This window comes from Hyperoodon ampullatus (assembly GCF_949752795.1).
Source record: "Hyperoodon ampullatus genome assembly, chromosome: 13".
Classification (NCBI taxonomy): domain Eukaryota; kingdom Metazoa; phylum Chordata; class Mammalia; order Artiodactyla; family Ziphiidae; genus Hyperoodon; species Hyperoodon ampullatus.
This window is the reverse complement of record NC_136926.1, coordinates 18,070,574-18,097,305: the sequence shown is the minus strand read 5'-3', so window position 1 is coordinate 18,097,305 and position 26,732 is coordinate 18,070,574. Positions and strand designations below refer to the sequence as shown.

At 51.1% G+C, this 26,732-nt stretch overlaps 1 protein-coding gene across 1 annotated transcript; it reads left to right on the top strand.

The window, feature by feature from the left end:
• Positions 1-26,732, top strand: FAM222A (family with sequence similarity 222 member A; the record flags this gene model as incomplete). The annotated part of the gene is made up of 2 exons (XM_079718222.1): positions 1-121; positions 25,447-26,732. The coding sequence occupies exons 1-2, from the start codon at positions 40-42 to the stop codon at positions 26,730-26,732; spliced, it is 1,368 nt and encodes a 455-aa protein (XP_079574348.1). The 5' UTR covers positions 1-39.

The window sequence follows — 26,732 nt, the reverse complement described above, 5'->3', positions numbered from 1 at the left end:
CAGAGCGCGTCCCCCCCGCCGCGGGCCCCCAGCTCAGCCATGCTGGCCTGCCTGCAGAGGACCCAGAACGCCCCCGGCCAACACCTGGTCTGCCCGACCAAGAGCCTGGAGCTGCGCAAGTGTGAGTGACACGCCCTCCGTGTGGCCCTAGCCCCGCCCCTTCCTCTGCCCACCCCGAGTCCACGGGGCTGCCTCTCTCCTGGACACACCAAGCTTTCCCCACCTTGGGCCCTCGCAGGGCAGCTCCCAGGCGGGGAAAGCCGGCCACGCTCCGGCACATCTGCCCACCACCACCCTGCTTTGGACCGTCCGTGTTCTCCCAGGCCTTTGCCCAGGCTGTGCTGCCTCCCTGGGGTCCCTCCCCACTCCCTTGGTCTGGCTGACTCCCACTGGGCGTGACCTCCTCCCCAGCAGCCTTCTCTGACCACTACCAGCACCATGGCCCCGACCCCAGCACTTCTTCTGTGACCTGACCGTGTGTCCTGTCTGTCTCCCTCTGCATCAGCAGAGAGGATAACGGGGAAGCAAACACAGCCGGCCCTTGAACAATGTAGGTTTGAACTGTGCAGGTCCACCTATAGGTGGATCTCTTTCCGTAGTGAATAGTACAGTACTACAGGGTCCGTGGTTGGTTGAATCCGCAGATATGGAGGAACCGAGGATACGCAGGGCCGACTGTAAGTTACGCCTGAATTAACCACCACGTTGTTCAAAAGTTCACTGTAGTCCTGAATGGGATCCCAGCTTGCGGCCTGAATTGCTGGGCGATCTTAGGCCTGTCTTTTCCCTCTCTGGGCCATTAGGGAGCTGCACTTGGTAACCTCCAAGGATCTGTCCTCCTTTGCCACCCAGGACAGGGCTCCCAAACCCTCTGATCTGATTATTTTTAACCACCATAGGTTGTTTGGGGTTTTTTTCCCCCCAAGTATTTAGACACATTTAAAAACGGGGAGATTTGTATAAAAATCTGGATGTAGTGTGTCTTGAACACAAATCAGAGGATCTGGTAACATAAGCCTGTGTTCCTGTCCTGTAGCTATTGGTTAGAATGTAACTATTACCTCTTTAAAGGGGACACCCATCTCCAGTTCACCACAGTCCCCACCCTCTCCTATTGCCTCTGTCCTATAGTGCAGGAGTGGTTGCCATTTACCATAGTGTTTACGTTGTTGCTTTTTTGCTTTTTTAATATGTATTTTATCTTCAGACATGGTAATACACTCACGTGGTCCAGTATTCAAAAGGAATAAAGGGGTATAGAGATAAAACTCGTCCTCTCCCCGCTGTTGTGTGTCCTCTCAGAAGATGTTTTATGCACATCCCAGCAAATACGTGTGTATATACATATTTTATCCACTGTCCTACCCCTCACTTTTTCACTTAGCAGTATATCCTGTATGTCAGCCTCTAAAGAGCTTCCTCATTCTTTTGCCATATAGTTTTTCATAGCACGGATGATCCATAATTTATTTGACCAATCCCCCAAGAAGAACCATACCCAACCTGTTGCCATTACAAGCAGTGCAGCAACAAACTCTGTCACTGTGTATGTGTCACAAAGGTGTGAATAAAACTACAGCATAAATTTCTACAAGAAGAAATACCGGGTCGAAGGTATGTGCATTTGTAATTTTGATGGATGTGGTTTGACTGACTTATCTATTCATCTTCTTGATCTATTTTTCTCATTGGGTTTTGTCCTTATTAATTTATAGGAGCTCTTTGTATATGATGGAATTAGACTTCTGTCTGTCATATGAATTGCAGATGTTTCCCCCAAATTGTCATTTGTCTTTGATTCTGCCATGGAGGAGTTTTTTGAAATATGGCCTTTGGATTTTGTGTCATACTTAGAATGTCCTTTCTCACGCTGAGATTATTTTAAAAAACAAAAAAAAGGTGTCCCCAGGGATTCTTCTAGTGCTTCTCTGGTTTAATTTTTAAAATATACGATCTTTGATTATTTGATAATTTATCTGGTGCAAAGTGTGGGGTATGGGTGCAAGTGTATTCAAATATCAGTGCAATACTGTTTTCATTATTGTAGCATTATAACACATTTAAACATTTTTAATGGCTTTATTGAGATATTATTCACGTACCATACAATCCACCCATTTGAAGTGTACCGTGTACCATTCAGTGGTTTTAGTGTATTTAGAACTTTGCATCCATCACCACAGTTCATTTTAGAGCATTTTTATCACCTCAGAAGAAATCCCTTACCCACTCCCTCATCCCCCTGGCTCCTCCCTTCTCTATAGATTCCCCTGTTTTGGACTTTCCTAGGAAGGGACTCATACAGTATGTGGCCTTTTGTGACTGGCTTCTTTCCCTCTGCATAGTGTTTTCAAGGTTCATCCATGCTGTAAGCATGTGTATAAAACAGTTTAATATTTGCTGGTGCTTCTTGCTTGTTATTCACCATCCTCTTATGCAGAAATTCCTTGGCTGTTCCATTAGTTTTCTGTCTGGACTGTAGAATCAACTTATCTAGGTAAGAACAAAATCCTGTTTGGGTTTTTACTGGGATTGCATGCAATTTATAAATTAGGAAGAAATGACATGTTTATGATGATGTCTTTCCCTCCAATAACATGATCTATACCTTTCGGTTTGTTCAGACTTTCTTTTGTGTCCCTCAGGAATGTTTTAGTATTTTCTTCATTTAGATCTTGCACATTTTTAAAGTTTCCTTCCTCTGGAAAGTTAATTTTTTTGTTGTTGATAAATTTATTTATTTTTATTTTTGGCTGCCTTGGGTCTTCGTTGCTGCACGTGGGCTCTCTCTAGTTGTGGCGAGCGGGGGCTACTCTTCGTTGCGGCATGCAGGCTTCCCATTGCGATGGCTTCTCCCGTTGCGGAGCACGGGCTCTAGGCGCGCGGGCTTCAGTAGTTGTGGCACACGGGCTCAGCAGTTGTGGCTCACGGGCTCTAGAGTGCAGGCTCAGTAGTTGTGGCGCATGGGCTTAGTTGCTCCGTGGCATGTGGGATCTTCCTGGACCAGGGCTCGAACCCGTGTCCCCTACATTGGCAGACGGATTCTTAACCACTGCACCACCAGGGAAGACCCTTGCAAGTTTTTTTTTTTTTTTTTTTTTTTTTTTTTGCGGTACGGGGGCCTCTCACTGTTGTGGCCTCTCCCGTTGCGGAGCACAGGCTCTGGACGCGCAGGCTCAGCGGCCATGGCTCACGGGCCCAGCCACTCCGCGGCATGTGGGATCTTCCCGAACCGGGGCACGGACCCGTGTCCCCTGCATCGGCAGGCGGACTCTCAACCAGTGCGCCACCAGGGAAGCCCCTTGCAAGTTTTATACCTTGATTTCTTTGTCTTATTTAATAGTGTTGTCTGCTATCCCTGGCACAGTGAAAAATAATAGTAGTAACAGTAGACTTTCTTGCTTTGTCTTTGCCCTTGAGAAGTTTCTAGGATTTCCTCATTACACAGAATCCTGGTTTAGGGGCAGATATTTTATCAGGTTAAATAAGTGTCCATCTATTCCTATTTTATTGAGAACTTTAAAAATCAAGAATGGAATCTGAACTTTACCAAATGACTTTTCAACGTCTGTGAAACAGATCATATGGGTTTTTTCTTTGTTCTGTTAATATGAATAATGATATAGATTTCTTTATATTGAACCATCCTTGCATTCCTGGTTGGTTCCCACTTGGTCACGATAAATATTACATTATAACATACCATAGAATTGGATTTTATATTTTGTTTAGGAGTTTTGCCTCAATTTCATCAGTGAGAATAGTGTTTAGCCTTCCTTTTTTGGAACAGTTTTTGTTGGGTTTTGCTATCAGTGTTACATTTGCTTCCTAAAGACAATGGAGGCTTTCCTTCTTCATCTGTGCTTTATAACAGCTTAAGTAGAAATGGATTATCTGTTCTTTAAAGATTGTTAGATCCTTCATGAAGCAGTCTGGGCTAGTGTATTTATTTGGGAGATGGAGGGCTGGGTAACTCTGAGATAATGTTCTCTATTTCTTCTGTAATGATTGATCTGATTGTTCTTGAATGAGTTTGGTAAATTATGTTTCTCTAGAAAAGTACCCATTTTATGCAGGTTTCTGAATTTATTTGCATGAGGTTGCACAAAATAAATTATTTTAAATGATTACTTCACCCTTGTTTCTTATGTTGTATGTTTTGTGTGTGCTCCCCTCCGCAGTTTCTTGATTAGGTTAGTTAGCTAATGAGGTTATCTACCCCCCTTCCCCAAAGAACCATCTTTAGGATCCAGTTATTAGTAATTACCCTTTTCTGGTTCCTAATTCATTAATTTATGCATTTATCTTTATTAAAATCTTCCTCCTGCTTTCCTTTTTAAAAAAATGTCTTGAGAGGCTTAAATCTTTATACTGCTAAACAAGAAAAAAAGGAAAATTAAGGCTGTGAATTCTCTCAGCACTGCTTTAGCTGTGTCCTGTAGGTTCTAGCATGTATTTTTATTACCAGTATTTTCTAGATAACTTTATAACTTTGGCTTTGATTTCTTCTTCTTTGGCTTCAGGCTCATTTGAGTTCCATCTATCCACCCAGGTAGTAGGTGTCTTTGTATTTTGTTATTCCCAGTTCTATTGCGTTATAATCAGAGAATGCTATCTATGACTTCTACTTTTTTGGACTTTAGTGAAGTTTTCTTTGTGATATAATCTCTGGTGATTTTTGTGAGTTTTGTGACTTTTTATGGGAATTTGAAAAGATGTGGCTTTGTTTCTGGGATTCAGAGTTTGGTGTTAACCAGTTATATCTACCCTGTTAATTACATTAGTTAGGTCTTGTATATCCAAGATGCAATGGAATTTAATGCACAGGTATTAGTACCTTAAATCTCCATAGTGAACTGCATCCTTCTTGGCTGTATTTAATACTTTTTGGCCTGGACTCAATCTTATCTATTAAGATGGTAAGTGCCTATTAAGATGCTTTTTTAATTCACATTTTTCTTGAAAACTTTGCCAGTCCTTTTATTTCAACTTTTCTGAATTACTTTGTTTAGATGTGACTCATATAATATAGAGTTGAATTAAGCTTTGTGATCCAATCTGAATGCCTTTTAAAAAATTTTTAATAGAGTTTAGGTCATTTACATTTATTGATATAACAGATGTCTGGTATTAGTTCAGTCATGCTGTGCTTTGTTTTAATTGCTTTGAAAAGTCTTTCCCTGTGTGATCTAAGTTCTCTGCTTTGTGTACCTACTAATCATAGGGAAGGCTGGTGTTCTTGTTCTAGTGGTGTAGCATTAAATAATCCCCTAATTTTTTATCTCTTTGTAACAGCATCTATTCCATCTACCCTAAAATGAACAAAATGATGAAATTAGTGTATTTCCTTTTTCTCCCTACAGCACTTTCTCAGCGTTCACTTCCTCCTTTTAAACCTCTATTAACTGACATCAGCTTTAAATATCTTTTGATCCCAGCTATTAAAAATGAGGACACCTGTGTACTTATACTACTGTTCCTCTCTTTCCCCATCCCCTCTCTTCTTAGTGATACCATTACTTTACTCCTAGGGCTTGTGATGTTAACATCTGGTTACATCACCACACTCCCACAGTTCTATCCATCTCAGTCTCCTAGATAAACAGGGTCCATGCTCATCACCAGTTCTTTTGCCACATTTTCCCACCATCTGAAGTTGCCCTCTAGTCTACGGCTTAAGGCCTTCTGTGAACAACACTCCTGGAATTCCCACACATTCAGAATGGTCTGTCGACTTTCTACTTGAATGAGCAAAAAAATAATTCCTGGGTCACTTTGTTTCCTTGAGGATTTTTGTAGACCTTGTTCTGTTCTTTTCTAATGTTGAATGTTGCCATGGAGAAGTTAAAGCCTGAGCCCTCCTCCTTTATACTTCATTTTGATCTTTCCACATCTTTCATGCCATTACTTTACTAGCCTGTGTCTTGGGGTTGACCCTTCAGAGTCTGTTTCTCCTGGAATAGTCTGTGCCTTTTGACAGGCAGATCCAAGGCTTATATTATTTCACTTTCCTTCTTTTGGGGACTCTAGTTAAGCACAGATTGGCTGTCTTTTGCCCATCTTCCCTATGTACCCTCTTCTAATTATGCCTTTCTGACTCCCTATTTCCCTTTCATTTTGATCACTTTTCATCCTGTTTTCTATGACTTCTTTTTTTTCTCCCTGTGCTCATTCCATTTCTCCTTTTATGATAAGTTTTTTCCTCCTACTCTTTGCATTTCTGCTTTATGGAAACAGTTGCTTACTACATTGTTTCCTTCACAATGAAATATTTGGCCATAATCTTCATCTCTTCTGTGGCCACATTTTTCTGATGGGAAGTGTTTTTTTTGCCAACCATTACTTATAATTTGCCTTTCCTTCCCTTTTCTTATATATTTTGATTAGGTCCTATGCTGGTTCAATTTTGATTACTTGCCTCTGGAGGGTATTTCCAGAAAGACAAGGGGGACCTAAGATGTTATATCAACATCCTCAGAACTGAAGGTCCTCTGATGGTGTTCTTTCAGAGATAGGGGTTTACAGAATACATGTCTGCCTCACCAAAAATAGAACAATGACAGATAATCTGGAAGGGCCTTCGGTTTCAAGGGAAAATGTTTTTCATGCACAGCCCCCTTCCCTCCTTTACATGGCCTCCAGGGAGAACACGTTCTCTTCTATAAAATTAGATACTTCACTGAATAGATTGTCCGTGGCACATAATTCAGAAGGCATAAGAATTTGCAGTGAAAAATAACTCTCCTTCCCAGAGGAGACCAGCATTAGCAGTGTCTTAAATACCCTCCTGAAAAAATGCATGCACGTAGGAGAGGCAGCAAATACCTTTTATGTAAACGTTTGCATCCCGACCTACTTCTCAGCTCCTTGCCTTTTTTCTTACCGATGTGTCTTGGAGATTATGCCTCACCTGACAGAAAGAGTACCCTCGTATTCCATTGTACAGATGAATATAACGTTTTAACCATCTCCCTGTTGATGGACGTTTAGGTTGTTTCTAGTCTCTTGCTATTCTGAACGGTGCTGTAATGAACATCAGCTTCGTACACGTACGTATATCTGTGCAAAAAATTCTTCCAGGATGGGCTTGCTGGCTTAAAGGATCTGTGCATTTTAACCTCTGATTGCCACTGTCCAGGTACCAGTGTTTCCTGCCTTGCCCTCCGCTGCCAACTGGCTGGAGATAAGGGCTGGGCACAATGACCTGGGCCAGTCCTTCCTTCCTTCTCCAAGGCTGGAACTAGAGAATGTGGAGGGCCACCAAGGATGTCCTGCTTCCCCCGCCCACTCAGACCCTATGACATCTTTGCACTTCTTGGAAAAGACACTGACTCTGCCTGTAACTGAAGAGCACAGGAGAGAGGGCGGCAGGAAGGGAGATGAGCAAAGTGAATTGGGTGCCCTGCTGCCTGGTCAAGGCCTGGAAAGACTCCCGGGCATTCAGGCCTAGGCTGACCCTCTTGTCCCTGTGGCCCCCAGGCAGAACCGAGACAGGAAGGGTTGGCCCTGAGCTTTGTGACCAGACCTCGGGCTGTGCTGTTTCTCACTAAGGGAGAAAGGTCTTGACTGGGCCACATGTAGCGTGACCTTGGATGAGTCAGTTGGCCTCCTGGGGCCTGCATTCTCCCTTCTGTAAAGCAAGGGGTCAGATCAGATGGACTTAAGAAGCCATCCAGCTCTGACCATCTGTGATGATAATGTCAAAAACCCGCTGGGGAGAAGACGTGGCCTCTGGTCTGAGCCCCCCCTCCCTCTTCTTCCTGTGAAATGGGATCAGAGCGGCCTGACTCCACTGGGCTACACGAGGACTGACCTCCACAAGTGCCCAGAACATAGCCAGTGAACCAGAAGTGGCTGCAGCTTACCTCTCTAGGACCTGAGGTCAGGCAGGTGTCCGAGCCGGGGGCGCGGGCAGCCCCGTGCCCAGGCGGCTTGGCTGTTGTAGCCTGTTCCAGCTAACCGGAGAAAGTGACCTGGAGAAAAAGAAAGGGAAAAAGATGTGGCGGGAGGGAGAGTCCACCCCCCTTCCCTACCTCAGGCCTAAGATCTTGGGCTACTCCCAGCTGGGTAGAGTCCCTGGGTCCCACACAGGACCCACCCACCCCTGGGACAGAAGCCTGTTCTTCTCAGCTGCTCAGGACCGTGCCCCTAATAAATATTTGACTTTCTCATCGTGGTTTTGATACACAAACTTTGAGTCACACGCCGCTAAAAGTACGGGCCAGGCAGAGAGGCACCATGGGGGCTTGGCTGGTGCAGGGGTAGACTCAGGGGCCTGTCATCCAGGGAGGGAGGGGCCGTGGCAGCTACCCCAGGAGACTGGTGTGAGCGTCCAGCCTCGCCCTGCCGGACCCTGGGTGAGGGACGCAGCCTCTCTGTGCCTCAGGCTGGTCCTCTGAAGATGAGGATTGAGTGACTGCCCTGCCCTCCTCCCCAGGAGCCCCCAGGGCACAGGCTTTGAGACCAGATGGCCTGGGGGGTCCAATCCTGGCTGTGCCCTGAATGGGATATATGTGTGGTCTTGGGCAAATGAGGGACTGGCCCTCTCTAGGCCTTAGTTTCCTCCGCTGTGACGTGGGAATAAGAAGAAAAGGAGAGAATCCCCAGGGCCTGGCAGCAGACTCAAACCCTTTGCCTGCCCCCAGCTCCCCCAGCGGGCAGGACCCCTTTCCCCACACCCACACCCACAAAGGGATAAGAGGTTCCCCAGCCCAGCCCTCGCATCTTCACAGATGAAGCTTCTCCCCAACGCCCACCCCTTCTCACCTGACTCCTGCCCAACGCCCCCAACCCCAAAGGCTGGCGCCACTGCCCCTGTGGGCCGTAGCCCCACAAGCATTCCTGCAGGTGCAGCTGCTTCCACTAACAAACACTAATAAAATAAGGAAGAAACAAAGCAATTAAAAATTCCAATAAAATGAAAAACCCACCGCTGGCCGCACAGCAGATTCAATTACAGAGCTGTTGCTGAGCACAGCCCCGGGGATGGAGGGATGGTCCAGGGCCACCCCTGCCTCGGAACCGAACCCAGGAGAGGAGAGACGCTCAGAGGTGATGGCCAGGACAGGCCCGGATGGAGTTAGCCTCCTTTTATGACTGAATGAATAAAAATAAAGCTCTTAGCAAACTAGGACGGCAGGCAACTTCCTTCTTCTATTACAGAGGATACAGCCACAATCCACCACAAACCAACCCAAGGGTTGATAAAACCAGAGGGGGACAGAGACCCAAATCACTGCCTTCCCACACGGTACAGAGGTCCTGGCCATCTCAGTAAGACAGGGGATAATAAATAACAAGTTTTAAGGATTAGAAAGAAGTCAGACTGTCTGCATAGAAACCTCAAGAGAACAAGAATTCAGCAAGATTTGCAGACAGAACATCAACATACAATACATAAAGTAGATAACCAACAAGGAGCTACTGTATAGCACAGGGAACTATATCAATATCTTGTAATAACCTGTAATAGAATCTAAAAGAGAATATATATGTATATATATACACACACACATAACTGAATCACTTTGCTGTACACCTGAAACTAACACAACATTGTAAATCAACTACATTTCAACAAAGTTTTTAAAAAATAAAAGTGAATAGAAAAAAAATTTTTTTAAAAATCAACATACAAATGCAATTTCATTCCTCTACAGCAGAAGTGGGCAAACTTTTGTAAAGAGCCGATATTCGGCCTCGCAGGCCATACACTGTCTATTGTAACTACTCAGCTCCGCGGCATTGTGGTGCGAAAACTGCCACAGACACACAGAAATGAGTGTGCGTGGCTGGGTTCCAATAAAATTTTATTTACAAAAGCAGGTTGCACACCACATTTGGCCTGCAGGTGGTAGTTTGCCAGCTCTGTATCTATAACAAAGAGTTGGAAAATATGTATTACAAAAAGATACTATTTCAGTTGGGGGTGGGGACAGTTTTACGTGTATGGTAACAGGGACTATACAACTCACCCATTAAAAGTATACTAGTGAATTCTTTTTAGCATAAATTCACAGTTGTCCAACCATCACCAATTATTAAGTTCCAGACCATTTTCTCCTCACCCCCAAAAGAAACCCCATACCCAACAGCAGTCACTGCCCAGCTACCTCTCAGCCCCCTCACAGCCCTAGGCAACCACTAAACTACTTTCTGTCTCTCTAGATCTACCGACTTTGGATATTTCATATAAATGAAATCATGTAATATGTGGCCTTTTATGTATGGCTTTTTTAACTTAATGTTTTCAAGGTTCATGTTGTAGCATTCATCAGTACTTCATCCTTATTAGGGCTGAATAATATTCCATTGTATGAATATGCCATGTTTTGTTTATCTACGTATCAACTGATGGACATTTGGGTCATCTCCCCATTTTTGGCAATTATGAATAATGCTATGAACATTTGTATATAATTTTCAGTGTGGGCGTATGTTTTCATTTCTCCTGCATATGCACCTAGGAGTGGAATTGCTGGGTCACATGGTAATTGTTTGCTTACATTTTTGAGGACCTGCCAAATTGGTTTCCAGAGCAGCTGCGCCATTTGACATTCCCACCAGCAGTGCATGAGGGTTCCAGTGTCTCCACATCTTACCAAAACTTGTCATCTTTTTGATTCCAGCCATCCTAGTGCATATGAAGTGGTATGACTGTAGTTTTGATTTGCATTTCCCTAATGGCTAAGGATGTTGAGCATCTTTTTATGTGCATATAGGCCTTTGTATATCTTCTTTGAAGAAATGTCTATTCTGCTCTTTTGCCCATTTTTAAATTTTTTTTTTTTTTATTTTTTATTCATTGTTGGCTGCGTAGGGTCTTCGTCGCTGCATGTGGGCTCTCTCCAGTTGCGGCGAGCGGGGGCCACTCTTCGCCGTGGTGTGTGGGCCTCCCACTGCAGTGGCCTCTCTTGTGGAGCACGGGCTCCAGGCACGCGGGCCTCAGCAGCCGTGGCTCATGGGCTCAGTTGCTCCGCGGCATGTGGGATCCTCCCGGAGCGGGGCTCGAACCTGCGTCTCCCGCATTGGCAGGCAGACTCCCAACCACTGTGCCACCAAGGAAGCCCCATTGCCCATTTTTAAATTGGGCTGTCTTTTAATTAAGTTGTAAACGTTCTTTATATATTCTAGATACAAGTTCCTTATCAGATTCATGATTCACAAATATTTTCTCCCCTTCTAGGGTTGCCTTTTTCACTTTCTTCATGGTGTCCTTTGAAGTACAAAAGGTTTTAACTTTGATGAAGTAAAAATTTATTTTTTCACTTGTGCTTTTGGTGTTGTATCTAAAAAGGCTTTGCTTCACCCTACGTTAAGGAGGAAAATTTACTCCTATGTTTTTGCCTAAGAGTTTCCTAATTTTAGCTCTTACTTTTAGGTCTGTGATCCATTTTGAGTTAACTTTTGTGTATGGTGTGAAGAAAGGTCCAACTTCATTCTTTTGCATGTGGATATCTTGTTCCAGCACCATTTGTTGAAGAAACCAATCTTTCCCTATTGAATTGTTCGGCTCCCTCGGCAAAAATCAGTTTACCATAAATGTGAGGGCTTATTTCTGGATTCTCAGTTCTTTGGATCTACATGTTTTTCCTTATCCCAGTACCACACTGTCACGATTACTGTAGCTTTGTAGTAAGTCATGAAATCAGAAACTGTGAATCCTCCAACTTTGTTGTGTTTCAAGATTGTACTGGGTCTTCTGGGTCCCATGAATTTTAGGATCAGCTTGTGAATTTCTGCAAAGAAGCCCTCTGGGATTTTGATCGGTACTGTGTTGGATCTGTACACCAGTTTAGGGAATATTATCATCTTGATATTAAGTCTTCTAATCCATGAATGTCTGATGTCTTTCCATTTATTTAAATCTTTAATTTCTTTGAAAAATTTTTTTCAGATTATAACTTTTGCTCTTTTGTTAAATTTACTTCTAAGTTTTATTTTTTGATGCTCTTGTATATGCAATCATTTTCTTAATTTTGTTTTGGACCGTTCATTGTGCATGTATAGAAATACAGTTGATTTCTGTATATTGATCCTGCAAACTTGCTGAACTTGTTTATTCTAATAGTGTTTTTAGTGAATTTCATAGGATTTTCTTTTTTTTATAAACTTATTTATCTATTTATTTATTTTTGGCTGCATTGGGTCTTTGTTGTGGTGCGTGGGCTTCTCGTTGCAGTGACTTCTCTTGCTGTGGAGCATGGACTGTAGGCGTGCGGGCTTCAGTAGTTGTGGCACATGGGCTCAGTAGTTGTGGCTTGCAGGCTCTAGAGCACAGGCTTAGTAATTGTGGCGCACAGGCTTAGTTGCTCCGTGGCATGTGGGATCTTCCTGGACCAGGGCTTGAACCCGTTTCCCCTGCATTGGCAGGCGGATTCTTAACCACTGAGCCATCAGGGAAGCCCTCATGTGATTTTCTATGTGCAAGATTATGTCATCTATGAAGAGGTAGTTTTACTTCTTGATTTTTATGTGAATGACTTTTATCTTTTTCTTGTCTAATCGCCCTGGCTAGAATCTTTAGTACAATGTTGAATAGAAGTGGCAATCTTATTCCTAATTTTTGAGGGAAAGCATTCGATCTTTTACCATTAAATGTGACATAATCTGTGGATTTTTCCTAAATACTCTTTCTCAAGTTGAGGAAGTTCCCTTCTATCCTAGTTTGTTGAATATTTTATCATGAAGGTACCTTAGATTACATCAGATGCTTTTTTGCATCCACTGAGATGATCATGTGGTAGTTGTCCTTTATTCTATCTATATGGTGTATTACATTAATTGAGTTTTGGACGTTAAGCCAACTTTGTATTCCTGGGATAAGTCCCACTTGGTCATGGTGTATAATGCTTTTTATATATTACTGGATTAAGTTTGCTAGTATTCTGTTGATTTTTGCATGTACAGTCATGGTATCCATGGGAGATTGGCTCCAAGACTCCCGCACGCCCCCCGGTGATGGATACAAAACTCCACAGATGTTCAAATCTCTTATATTGATACATAAAATGGCATAGTATTTGCGTATAATCTATCTTTTTTCTTTTTTTGGCTGCACCGCGTAGCCTGTGGGATCTTAGTTCCCTGACCAGGGACTGAACCCCGGCCCTCGGCAGTGAAAGCGTGGGGTCCTAACCACTGTACCACCAGGGAATTCCCCTGCATATACTTCAGATCATCTCTAGATTACTTATACCTAGTACAATGTAAATACTATGTAAATAGTTGTAAAAATAATGTAAATGATATGTAGATGGTTGTAAATATGATGTAAATGCTATGAAAATAGTTGCTGGTGCACAGCAAATTCAAGTTTTGCTTTTTGGAATTTTTGGTCCTCGGTTGAATCCATGGATGCAGAACCTGTGGATACGGAGGATCAAGTACATATTCATAAGTGATACTAGTCTATAGTTATTTTGTGGTGCCTTTGTCTGGTTTTGACATTAGGGTAATACTGGCCTCACAGAATTAGTTTGCAAGTGTTCCCTCCTAGTCTCTTTTTTAGAAGAGTTTGTGGAATAATTGGCATTAATTCTTCTTTAAATGTTCTATAGAATTCAACAGTGAAGCCTTCTAGGCCTGGGCTTTTCTTTGTGGGTAAATGTTTTGATCACTAATTTAATCTCTTTATTTGTTATAGGTCTATTCAGATTTTCTATTTCTTCTTAAGTCAGTTTTGGTAGTTTGTGTCTATGTAGGAACTGTCCATTTTATCTAAGTTATGATACTATTACATTTTATTAAGGGACCTAAAATAAATTGATAAGAGAGGTAAATGACCTCTATGGAGAAAAATTTAAGTTTATATAATGACAGTTTTTAAAGACCAGAACAAACTTAGACATGTGTCCTGTGCATGGACAGAGATTCAATATGGAAAAAATTCAGTCCAATCCCTACATCCTGGCCATCCTGCGTATAACTTGAAAACCTGGTGTGGAAGTTGATAAGGAAAGAACAAAGGGCCAAGAATGGCCAATGCTTTTGGCAAAGAGGTATAAGGACCAGGGACTTCTCTGGTGGTCCAGTGGCTAAGAATCCGCCTTCCAATGCAGGGGACAATCCCTGGTCGGGCAACTAAGATCCCACATGCCGCCGGACAGCTAAGCCCATGCACCACAACCACTGAGCCCACGCGCTGCAACAAAAAATCCCGTGTGCCGCAACTAAGACCCAACTCAGCCAAAAAAAAAAAGTATAAGGGCCAGTACTGCCATGGCTCAAGGCTGAAACCGTGGGACTAACAAAGGGAAAGCGGGGACCAGGGGACGGAGCCGAGCATCTAGAAATAGATCCACGCACCACCAGCTCCGTCTAGGGTGAACTGGGTCCTGCAGGTCACTGGGGATGAGTATGCAGCGCTGGGACAACTGGTTGTCCATATGGAGTAAATGACATTGGAGCCTTACCCAACACCATACAGCAACAGGAATTCTAGGCAGACCAAAAAACCATGGAAAACAGATAGCATTCTTTGAAGAAAATGACAGAGAACGTCATCCTCAGGATAGGAAGGATTTGCAAACTGAGAGGGGAAAAAAAGCACAAGTGAAAAGACATGTTGGACCATGATAAAATTTAAAACTCAGCAAAATACACCAAAAAAAAAGTCAAGATGAGCCCCCAGATTGAGAGAGGATGTCTTCAGCACTTAAAACGGACCAGTATCCAGAATAGAGAGCCACGATGTGGTGGCAGAAAGACAGCAACGGGGAGGGGCAGGGAGCCAGTGGTGGGTGGGAGGGGGTGAGACTAAGGATTGGAGACAGAGACTGGAGGGGGGAGGGAAGGGATGGGGGGTCAGACCAGCATGGATGTGGACGGAGACAGACAGGAGTAGGAAAATGGCCAAAAGGAGGGAGAGATGAGGCAGCAGATCCAAAGGGCAAAGACAGCCGCCACGAAGACAGAGGGACAGGGACTTCCCTGGTGGTCCGGTGGTTAAGACTCTGAGCTTCCACCGCAGGGGGCGCAGGTTCAATCCCTGGTCGGGGAACTAAGATCCCACGTGCATCATGGCCAATGCAGCAGGGTGAGACGGGAACCCAGGCAAAGCCCAGGGCGGGGGATGGACATTGCTGGGTCCTGGGAGAGAGTGAGGGGTGGGCTCCCAGAGACCGAGCCCAGTCAGGGAGCAGGTCAGGGAAACCGAGGTGCAGGAACGTCAGACTGGGGAGGGACTGAAGTACTCCCAGACCTGCCTACAGGGAGGGACACCTTGGCCACCGCAGGGCTCCAGCTGGAGCTCCAGAAGTGGGGAAGGAGGATGTAGACACGGGTATGTGTGTCTGCGAACACCTGCCCGTCTCTGCATGTGCAGGACGTCCCTGAATATCTGGGCACACGTGGCTCACATGTGTGACCCTAGGCATCTGAGCATGTGTGTGAGCTTGGACATGTGTACACACACATGCTTAGAGAACGAGAGGACCCTTTGTGTGGCGCCCAATGACCACCACTACCTTATACTGCCTGCTCTGGCACAGAAAGAGCTAGAAGGCAGGCAGCCAGCCTTCTCTGAGCACCACTATGTACCAGGCCTTCTGACACGCATCCTCTCATTTAATCCTCACTCCGTCCCCTTAGGAGAAATGGCGGCCAGGGAGCTGGGGTCACTCCCCTACCCTCAGCTGGTAGCTGGGGCACCTGGAGTGACACCCGGGCCTGACCTCCAAGGCCCTGGGGCTGCCACGGGGGCAGTGGGCTGGGGGCAGGTCGGGGTGGCTGGTCGCCGCCCTGCCCCTCCCTGCCTCCCTCCCAGCAGAGGCTAGAGAACAGCTGTGTCTGCCCCGGCCCAGCGCCTTCCCCTGCCCCCCTCCGGGGCAGCCTCATTAGGGATTCTGCTGGTGCCACCAGCTAATTAGTGTCACGTTAATTGAGCATTCAGAAGGCTGCCACCTCCAAGGGCAGAGTGTCAGCAGCAAAGGGGACTGCAGATACGGGCTGCTTCTCCCGAGGGGGCTGGGGCCAGGCCCCAGGCCCAGGGACCCCTCCTGTCCTGGACACCCCACCCCAGCCCCGTTTCAACACAGATCATGTCCACTTCCTGAGCCTTCGGGAGGAGGTGACAGGCAAAATCTGTGACAACATGAGAAGGAAATGGCATACTCATCAAACACCTGCTGTGCTCCGGTGCCCGGCACACCTTTCATTCTCCCACCCCTCCTCTAGGAAAGCTACAGTTATCAATAGCTCCATTTTACAGTCAGAAAGTCTGAGGTCCACCAAGGAAATGACTTCGCCGGGGCGGGGTTGGTGGGGATGTCCAGTGACTCAGCAGGAAGCTGCACTCAGCCGCACAGGGACTGGCATCTGGCTGGTAGGTGCCTGGGGGCACCTGGGGCTGCCACCGGGGCAGCACAGAGAAGCCCGGAGCGTGGGAGCAGGAATCCTGGGCTGGTGTCCTGCCCTGGCCACCCCTCCCACCTCCACCTGCCCCCTGACGGGCAGGTACCACGTGCCTGCCCGTACAGAGTATCACGCTGACTTCGGCAACCCCTGATGCACCCGCCCCTTCAGCCCTTTACAGACGAGAAACTGAGGCTCACGTCCAGCGGCTGCCCCAGGTCACCCCCAGCAAGTGGCTGAGCTGGGCGTCAAAAGGCCATGGCCTGCCTCCAGTCGGAATCCGAGCTGCTCACCTCTCCCCGGTCTCACCCTTCCCCCCACGCTCCCCCTCCAGCTTCTGGAAGGTAGGGTGCCACTGAGGCCCGCTCTCCTGTCTCCCTGTGGCAACATTAAATCCCACTCAAAGGGCTGCTTTTAATTGGCTTAATGTACTCGTTAATAACTGCGTCTATTTAACACACCTGTAAAAGGCCCATAACATTAACTTAACGACAGCGACAGCGCGCCTGCACCGCCAGCCAGCCAGCCAGCCTTTCACATTGCCCGACAAGGCTTTCACAGGGGCCATGGAGGGTGGGCAGGGGGCAGGGGCAGCCCAGTTCGTGGGGGGAGATTCGCTAGACCCCGCACCGTCATGCAATGCTCCCCGGGCACCTGCCATGGTTCCACACATTCTTTTAGGCATCAGGGTGCTGAGAAGGAGCAAGGCCCGCCCTCAAACAACTCCAAATCCAGCCCAGGAGACAAGCCAACAGCTACAGCGGGGGAGTGCTGGGGGGCAGGCAGGGAAGGCTGCCTGGATGGGGGCGGGGGGGCGTGTCTCAGACCAGGAGGGTCAGAGCAGCAGACCAGGGGGTGTAAGCAACACCTCTTCTTCATCCTCCCGGCACCTACTGCGTGCTGGGCACTGCATGGACAATTCCACCCCACCCCAGGTTCACCCTTCCAGATCAGGTACTGGAGGGGACCCAGAGATGGGGCACTTCTCCTCGGGGTGTGGGGCGGGGGAGACAGACGGACACAGACTAGACGAGCAGGGTGTCCAGGCCATCGGCATCAACCTGAGAGAATCAGTCCAGCCATGGTGTCCACGGTGCCCAGTGATTGAGAGCAGGGGCCCAGGGCACCGATGCCCGGGGCTCCAATCCTGGCTCACAAATTGTTTCTCTGCCACCAGAGGTCTCAAACTGGCAGCCCACGAGCCACAACCTGCCCACCAGGTGTGTGGTGTCTCCTGCTGGTGTCTGAACACTGTTTCAAAAGAGAACACCTCTGGGGACTTCCCTGGGGGTCCAGTGGTTAAGACTCTGCGCTTCTAATGCAGAGGGGGTGCGGGTTCAGTCCCTGGTCAGGGAAGTAAGATCCCACATGCCGCGGGGCCAAAAAAATATAAAACAAAGAACCAAAAGAGAACACCTCAGGGCAGGACACGCCTTCCCCGCCCACCTCCATCCTTGCCCCACCTGGGCTCTGGCTCCTTGGCAGCCCGTCTGTCCGCCAGCAGTCAGCAAACCACGCAGGGATTTGCATCTGCAACCCTCACCGATGTCCTGTCCCTTGAATGCCTATCCTCCTCTTCTGGAACCCAGGGCCCACCTCCCGGGGCCTCCACAGGGCTGGCAGAGGGGTGAGACCCGGGTTTGGGGGCGATGCCGGACCCAGAGGTGGCACTCAACAGAGGGGGGCGGTCAGCGTGTACAGGAGGCCCGGGGACACCGTGCAGGCATCCAGGGGCCTGTGGGGAGGGGGCGCTGCAGAGGGAGGTCAAGGCCAGGTGGCCTGAATGCCACCCTGAGCAGCTAAGACGTCACGCAAATGGGGGGCTCAGGGGAGGGTTTTACAGAGAAAGGCAAGGCAGCTGGGGGCCTGGAGGCGGTGAAGGGGCTTTAGTGAATTCATCACCAACAACCTTGGCGCCCACTGAAGGCAGGCACCCCTTCCAGTGTTCACAAAAACTCTCGAAGTCTCAGCAACAGCAGTATCATCCCCATTTTACACGAGAGAAAACCGAGGCTCAGAGAGGGCAGCGGCCTGCCTAGGGCCACACAGCCCGTGTGTGGCAGAGCTGGGATTTGACTGTGATTCCTTCTCAAAAGGCTGCCGACCACCCTCTGTGCTCTGCCCAGGAGCAGATGCTGCCCTATGACATGGGGAGCCGGGGAGCCTCAGGCTGCTCAAGGCCAAGGGCAGTGGAGGATGCTTTGAAGCAGACATCAAAGGCAGCACCCTGGGAGGAACGGGAGCCTGTGCCTGTCCCCCACCCTAAAGCAATACTCAGGTGTAGCTGGCCACCGGCAATTACAGAAAAGCACAGAGAAGAAATAAAATGCCTCCTTCCCAGGCCAGCCCCTTTTGGCATCCAGGGCTTTTTTCCTTCACGTGTTGGTTCGAGAGGGAAGGAGGAAGACAGACAGCCCCCTTTGTGACCTCTTTCCGCACCCCTGTACTGTACCCACTTCCCGGCATCATCAGAGCCTTCCAACACCCTAAGCGTTAGTGCCCGGCGAGGTGTGCTTCTGCCAGGGGCCTCCTGGGTGCTGTGTCTCACAGGGACAGTCAGGCTGCTCCGGGGATGACTTCTTCCTGTTTCCCACCCAGTAGCCTTAGGGGTCCCATTAAAACCCACATCAGGTCACGTCCCTCCTCTGCTCCCAACCCTCCCCCGTGGAGCAAAGCCCAGGTCCTCTCAATGGCCCCAAGGCCCAGCCCGTTTGCTCTGTGCGCCCCCTGCCTCTCCGGTCCATCTCCTACGACCTTCCCCCGCCGGCCCCGCTGCGCCAGACGCGCCCATCCACTTCCCGCAGCCTCTGCTGCCGGGACCGCTCTCCCATCAGACGTCCACGCGGCTCACTCCCGCACCTCCTTCCTTGGTCCTGAAGAGCTGCTTTATCAGAGAAGCCTCTGCGCTGACTGCCGTGTCCTAACGGGGTGCCCTTCCATCCCATCCCTCTCCATCCCCCACGCCCTGCTGTCCCGATGACTACGGCTGCGTAACAAATCACCCCAAACCTCAGCGGCCTCACACAGCTCTGTCGTATGCTCAGGACTATAGACAGGGCACCGTGGGGCGGTGTCTCTGCTCCGTGATGTCATTGGGAATGGGGTTGGGGGAGGGGGCCTTGCGGGAAGACCCAGGCCGGGGCTGGAATCTTCCGAAGGCCTGCTCCCTCACGCATCGGGTGGTGGGTGCGGGCCGTTGGCTGAAACACCCACACATGGCCTCTCCACGTGGCCTGGGCTTCCCAGAACATGATGGCGGGGATGGACATGACTCCAGGGATGGACCTCCTGAGAGACAGATCCACCTGGAGCTCCAGGCGGCAGCCATACGCCCTCAGGACTGAGCCATGATAGTCACCAGCGCCACTTCTGCCGCGTTCTAGTCAGTAGAATCGAGCCGCTTAGTTAGTTCATTTTTAAGTAAAGGAAAATTAGCCTCTGCTATTTGTGGGAGGAATGCCAAAGAATTGTGGACATAAACTACGACACCTGCTCTCTCCTTGTTCGCGGGGCCTGTCGCTGCCGGACGCATTACACGTTATTGTCTGTCTCCCCCGACTAGATGGCAGCTCCGAGAGGGTGGGGACTTTGGTGTGCTTTGACCGCTGCTCGTCTCCAAGCCCAGGACGGTGCCTGCACATAGGCGGGCTCAGGAGACACCTGGGGGATGCGGGCTTGCGGGGAGGCGTCTCTCCATGGGGCTGTCTCTGGCTTCGTTCCTCCCAGGACCAACTCTCCCAAGTGTCGTGAGTGGTGGTGAACAGGGGCTCCCAGGCTGGACGGGTCCTTCTAGCCACAGCCTCGTCATTCCTTCAACGCGACGTTCCTGAGTTCCTACTCCCTGTCCTGTGGGCAGTGGGGACAGCACTGAACAAGCCAGCTCAGGGAGCCCGGTCTGCTGGGACAGCAGGACAAGCCCAGGGCAGTCAGAATCTGCCGTGGTGCCTGCAGCGATGCACCAGGCGCCGACGGAACCTTCGCTGGGGTGCCCTGGCCAACTCGGGGAACCAGGCAAGGTGGGCCCTGGGGCTCCCCAGGGGGCCCACAGGGCCACGGGTCCCCTTCTCTGCCCATTAACCCCGTGAGCGCTGCCCCCCATCCTTGCCACTGCGTAGAAGCCCGCCGCAAACAGCTGGCTTGGCTGGTTCCTTCATGTGAGGCTTTTTTTGTGTCAAGACATTTGCCAAAATGGGGCTGTGCAACTGCACTGAACACTGGTGGTGGCGCCCACCTCCAGGGGAGGGTCAGGAGCCTTCGCCCAGTGGGACTCGGGGGCCCAGCCTGGCCCGAGTGGCCAGAGATCCCCCCCAAGCCAGGGCCACTGTACGCTGGTGGACAAGGCTGGGGTTGAGGCCCCCGGGGTGGCTCAGCAGAAAGCCCTTCAGGAACAAGGGAGACAGTAGAGGCCGCAGATGCAAAGGCTCACAGGGGTGCAGCAATCAAGCCGGGTTTGGAACAGGGTGACCCTGGTCCACGCCCACCCAGAGACAAGCACGTGTCCAGGGGAGGCCTGCCAAGGGCCGCCAGCCAGCAGTCTCCAGGAGCCGAGGGCAGCCGTGAGAGCTGCCCGGCCGTGTGTCCTCTGATGGGTCACTTCCTGCCTCTCTGAGCCTCCGGGCTGACTCTATAGTCCCTCCTCAGGACTGTCTGCCTCCTAATTCTAAGGAGGAAGAGGGGGAGCCTCCTGAGCCTCCTGGCTTCAGCCGGGGCCTGCCTTGGGGTGCAGGTGAGGTGATGATGACATGGAAGGCAAATCCCAGCTCAGCCCCTCCCTGGCTGTGTGTTCTCGGGAAGCTTCCATTTCCTCCTCTGTAAAATGGGGGCCTGGATTAGTTATCTACTGCTGTGTAGCAAGTTGCTCCAAAACTTAGTGGCTTAAAGCATCAGTAATCACGTACCATCTCTCATGGTTTCCGTGGATCAGGAGCTCAGGAGCCACCTAGCCAGTAGCTCCGCTCCCTGTCTCTCGTGAGGCTGCAGGCGGATGTTGGCAGGGGCTGCAGTCCTCTGGAGGCTGGACCAGGGCTGGAAGACCTGCCTCCGAGAAGGTGCATGTGGCCCTCTATGGGGGCCTCCCCCTCGGCTGCTCCGGCATCCTCACAGGCGGCTGCTTCCCCAGAGCAAGTGATCCAAGAGGGGAGGAGGCCACAGAGCCTTTCGCGACCCTGCCCTGGAAGTCACACTCCTTCACTTCCACGGTATCTTACACGTCACACAGGTCAGTCCCGTGTGGAGTGGAAGGGCGTGAACACCAGGAGGTGAGAAGCACTGGGGTCGGGGACAGATCTTGGAGGCTGCCTGCCAAATGCCACAACTTGTCTGCTTCCTTATCTGTAAAATGGGACCATCTCCCACCTCTCGGAGCTGTCAGGTGCTCCAAACAAGAGGCGTGGAGAAAAGCTGTAGGCACGGGGCCTCACATATACTAAGCGCTCACCACAGGACAGCCTCTGTGTCACAGCACCACTGTCGGCTCCAACAAACTGGCAGACCAACCCACCCTGGCTGAGCCCTGTTGACCAGCAGAGGGGCCAGATGGGCCCCTTCTTTCAATGAATGGAAACTAGTAACAGGCATTGCTCTTGTTTTTTTTCTTCTTAAGGTTTTAAACATCTAATTTATTCCATCCATTAGATAGATTTTGTAGATTTAATCATTTTCACAGTTGGTGGCTCATTGGATACTCGAGATAAACTCCGAATGAAAGTATAATGGTGAGGACAAATGAGTTTTCACACCGCAATGGCAGAAACTTGCTTGGGAAGAGAGTTTAAGAGGAACAAAAATACATACAGATATAATTTTTTTCCCCCAGCAGCCGCTTTTGCTGACTATAGTAGGTTACCACAGTTAATTTCACCAGTTTTGTTCATCTGTAAAATTGCATAAAAGTGACATTTTTGTGCTCATTATAGCAACTGCTGATTTATGGCTGGTAAATGAAGAGCTGGTCCCTTTTTTGCGGGACTCTCCGAGCGGCGCTAAGTGCCCATGAAATTGCTTGTATAATGTAGTTTAAATCCAATCTCGGAGAAAGATTCCCCCGTTGGCCAAAGTGACATTTCCATTCTCCACACCGAGTTTATTTTAGGCCACTTAGGAGGGGGGCTGCCCCAGGCAGGGTCAGGATGGGGGGCCTGGGGTCAGCTCCACCCACCTGGCCCAGGTTAGGCCACATGGATGGAGGGGCACTGCCCCAGCCTCCTTGGGGTACTCGGTGCCGCCAGCCTCTTCCCTCCCCACTGTCCTGCCCAGGTCAGACCACATCCCTGCGCCTCAGGGCAGAGAAGAATGGTCTTCCTAACGCAGGCCTGCCCTGCCCCTCACCTGCTTAGAACCTTCCACAGCTGCCAATGCCTTGCGCGAGGGCTCCCAACACAGCAGTGCAGACACTAGGGGCCTGACAGGCCTTTGTGGTGGGGTCTTTGTCCTGTGCATCGCAGGACGTTTAGCAGCATCCCTGACCCGTACCCACTAACTGCCGTAGAACCCTCTCTGCAAGCTATGACAACGGAACTCGTCTGCGGATGTCAACAGTGTGCCCTGGGGACAGAACCACTGAGAACCACTGCCCCACAGCGAAGAGGCCCTGCTCTGGCCCGACACCCTCCTGAGCTGCCTGTCGTGGTCTTTCCTCCCCTGCATGCCTGCTCTGGGCTTCTGCTTTTATTCTGGTTTATAGTTCCCACTGGGACAGGCTTCCTCACCTCTGGACCTTTGCCTGTGCAGTTTCTTCTGCTGAAATACGTTTCTCTCCTCCCTCCTTGCTCCTTTCACCATTGCCTTTAGCAAGGATGCTCTTTCTTCTAGAAAGCTGCCTCTGAAGCCCTGGGGGTGAGGCTCCCCCATCACGGCATGCATTTCGCTCAGATTGGCTCTAAGTCCACAAGGGAGTCAGGGGTGAGGCTCGGGAAGGAGGGGATGTGGTGGGAAGGCCTAAGGAAGGCTGTGGGGTCTGCACTGTGTCCCGGCCACAATGCCAGGCCCACCCATGCACAAGCCCTACCCCTCCCTCTCCCAGGAAGACCCTTGTGCCAGGCAGATGGGAAGGGTCTTAACACACTTACAGAGACCCACTTCTGCTAACGCTCCACCGCACGACTCATGAAAGCCTCACAGCCATCCTGGGAGGCAGTGTTAGCAGCGGTATAACCCCATTTTAGATGAGGAAACTGAGGCTCAGAGCGGTGAACACCCCTCCCCCACACCACCGCAGGAGTCACTGTTGGGTCCCAGGGGTGCCCACAGGGCCGAGAGGAAGGCAGTGCACCATGAGACCTTGTAGGGTCCTCCTCACCCAAGGGCCCAGCCAGGTCACGATCTCCCATCACCTACTGTTTGTCTCACCCCCTGCTCGGCCCCTTGGCACAGACATTCCTTGAGGCCACCCTGCAGATCTGCCACGGTCCTTATCCCCATTCCACAGGTGGTGAAACTGAGGCTCGGCCAGGCCAACAACTTGCCCAGGGCCACACAGCCCTGCAACCAGGCAGGACTCCACCTAGGCAGCCAGCTCCAAAGCCCAGGGTCTCTCCATCTGCCTCACGCAGGCCTCCTGCTCCACTCCCCGCCCCAGAGGGGGTCCTGGGCGGCACTGAGGACCAGGGAGGGGCTTTGGATGGGGAAAGGGGGTCTACCCACCGGCAACCCGCCTCCCCCACAGCAGGGCCCAGTTGTGCCCACTGACAGCGGGGACACTCAGCCTGTCACACAGAGTACACCCTTCAGGGAGTTCCCTGGCGGTCCAGTGGTTAGGACGCCGCGCTTTCACCGCCGAGGGCCCGGGTTCAATCCCTGGTCAGGGAACTGAGATGTCACAAGCTGTGCGGCGTGGCCAAAAAATAAATAAATAAAATAAAGTACACCCTTCAGCTCATGTGCTGACAGCTCACAAAAAGGCAGTGGCCACCACACAGGTCTTGCAGGTGACAGGCAGACCTGGGGAGGGGAGGGGAGGGGCAGCCAGCGGGGGCAAAACCCCTCCTTCCCGGCTGCCTGTTGGTTGAACGAGGGACGGTGAGCACCAGGATGAAAGCCACCTGCGGCAACTTGCCCAGCGCCAGGCCATGTAGCAACTCACTGAACCATCCACGGGCCATTATCATCCCATTCTACAGATGAGGCGCCGAGAGGACACGTAAAGGGGCGGAAGGAATGAACACCCACCAGAGCGGTGGTGTTGGGGTTGGCCAAAGAGGTCGTTCTGGTTTTTCCGTAAGATGGCACGGGAAAACCTGAACGAACTTTTTGGCCAACCCAATACAATGGACGACGGTACCAGGCAGGTGGAGTGGAGGGTTTAGAGCCCCCGTAACTCCCGTGCTGGGGGCGGGGGGGTGCGGGGAGCGCAGCTGGCACAGTCTCTTGGCAAGTTGTTGGGCATTCTCTCCCGAAGCTGAACGTTCCCGTCTCTCCTTTGTCCCAGCAGTTCTGCTCCTGGGCCTATTCCCAGCAGGACTCACTGAATACGTGCCCCAGGGGCTGTCACGCTATTTGTATCAGCCCCAAACCAGAAATGACCCACATGCCATCAGCAGTGGGAAGGATGAGTAAACTGTGATGTAGTCACACTCAAACATCACACGGCCGTGAGAATGAACGGACCGCCACGTGCATGGCCACCCGGATGAACCTCGAAACATAACCTTAAGTGGCGGAGACCCGACAGTGCAAACGAGCATGCACTGCAGGATCCCAGCTCACCTGTGCCAGGCCCAGGCACCACGAGTCCACGCCGTTAGGAGCCAGGAGAGCCGTTCCCTTGGTGTGGGTACTGACTAGGAGGGGGCGCAGGGGCCCCTCTGGGGACTGGCACAGGCCTCTCCCCTGACCTAGGTGTCACACGAGTGTGTTCTGTTTGTGAAAGTGCAGCAAGCTTGTGATGTATGGTTTCCTTTAACGTACTTTACACTTTGATCCGAAGCTTAACGATTTAGAAAGAATGAATGAAGGAGCAAGTGACTGGATGGAAAAAGCGAGGGAGGGGTGGCTGGCGAGTCCTTCCGGGGACAGTGGCGGGCTGCGGCCTCCGGCCCTCCCCGGGTCGCAGGGTCGGCTCTCACCTGTGCTTCCTCCCCTCCCGTGTCCCCACAGGCGAGACGGTGGCCAGCTCCATGCATTCCTCCCGCTACCCGAGCCCGGCCGAGCTGGACGCCTACGCCGAGAAGGTGGCCAACAGCCCGCTCTCCATCAAGATCTTCCCCACCAACATCCGCGTGCCCCAGCACAAGCACCTCAGCCGCACCGTCAACGGCTACGACACCAGTGGCCAGCGCTACAGCCCCTACCCGCCGCATACGGCCGGCTACCAGGGCCTGCTCGCCGTCGTCAAGGCCGCCGTCTCCTCCTCCGGCGTGGCTGCGCCCCCCGGGCTCACCAAAAGCGTGCTCAAGAGCGCCGAGGGCAAGCGGACCAAGCTGTCGCCGGCCGCCGTCCAGGTGGGCATCGCGCCCTACCCGGCACCCAGCACTCTGGGGCCCCTGGCCTACCCCAAGCCGCCCGAGGCGCCCGCCCCACCACCCGGCCTGCCCGCGGCCGCGGCCACCGCCGCCTCCGTCATCCCCCTGCCCGGCCGCGGCCTGCCCCTGCCGCCTTCCAACCTGCCCTCCATCCACAGCATCCTCTACCAGCTCAACCAGCAGTGCCAGGCCCCAGGCGCTGTGCCCGCCGCCTGCCAGGCCGTGGCCGTTCCCCACCCCAGCCCAGCCAAGCACGGCCCGGTGCCCAGCTTTCCCAGCCTGGCCTACCCGGCCACTGCTGGCCCACCCGACTGCCGGAAGGGCGCCGAGCTGGGCCAGGGAACCACGCCGGCCTTGACGTTGGCTGGGGCCACCAAGCCCACAGGGTACGCAGACGGGGGCCTGGATTACCTGCTGTGGCCGCAGAAGCCGCCCCCGCCGCCGCCGCCCCAGCCACTGCGGGCCTACAGCGGCGGCACGGTGGCCAGCAAGTCCCCCGAGGCCTGTGGGGGGCGGGTATACGAGCGGGCCGGCGGGTCGCCCGTCAACTGCGGCGTGGGGCTGCCCACCAGCTTCACCGTGGGCCACTACTTCGCCGCCCCCTGGAACAGCGTGCTGGTGACCCCCACCAGCGACTGCTACAATCCGGCAGCCGCGGCAGTGGCCGTGACCGAGCTGGGGCCGGGGGCGGCCCGGGAGCTGGCGGGGCCCCCGGCGGAGACCCTCTCAGGCCTGCCCAGCAAGAGCGTGTGCAACACGGCCGTGCTGAGCAGCAGCCTGCAGTCACTGGAGTATCTCATCAACGACATCCGGCCCCCGTGCATCAAGGAGCAGATGCTGGGCAAGGGCTACGAGACGGTGGCTGTGCCCCGGCTGCTCGACCACCAGCACGCCCACATCCGCTTGCCCGTCTACAGATAA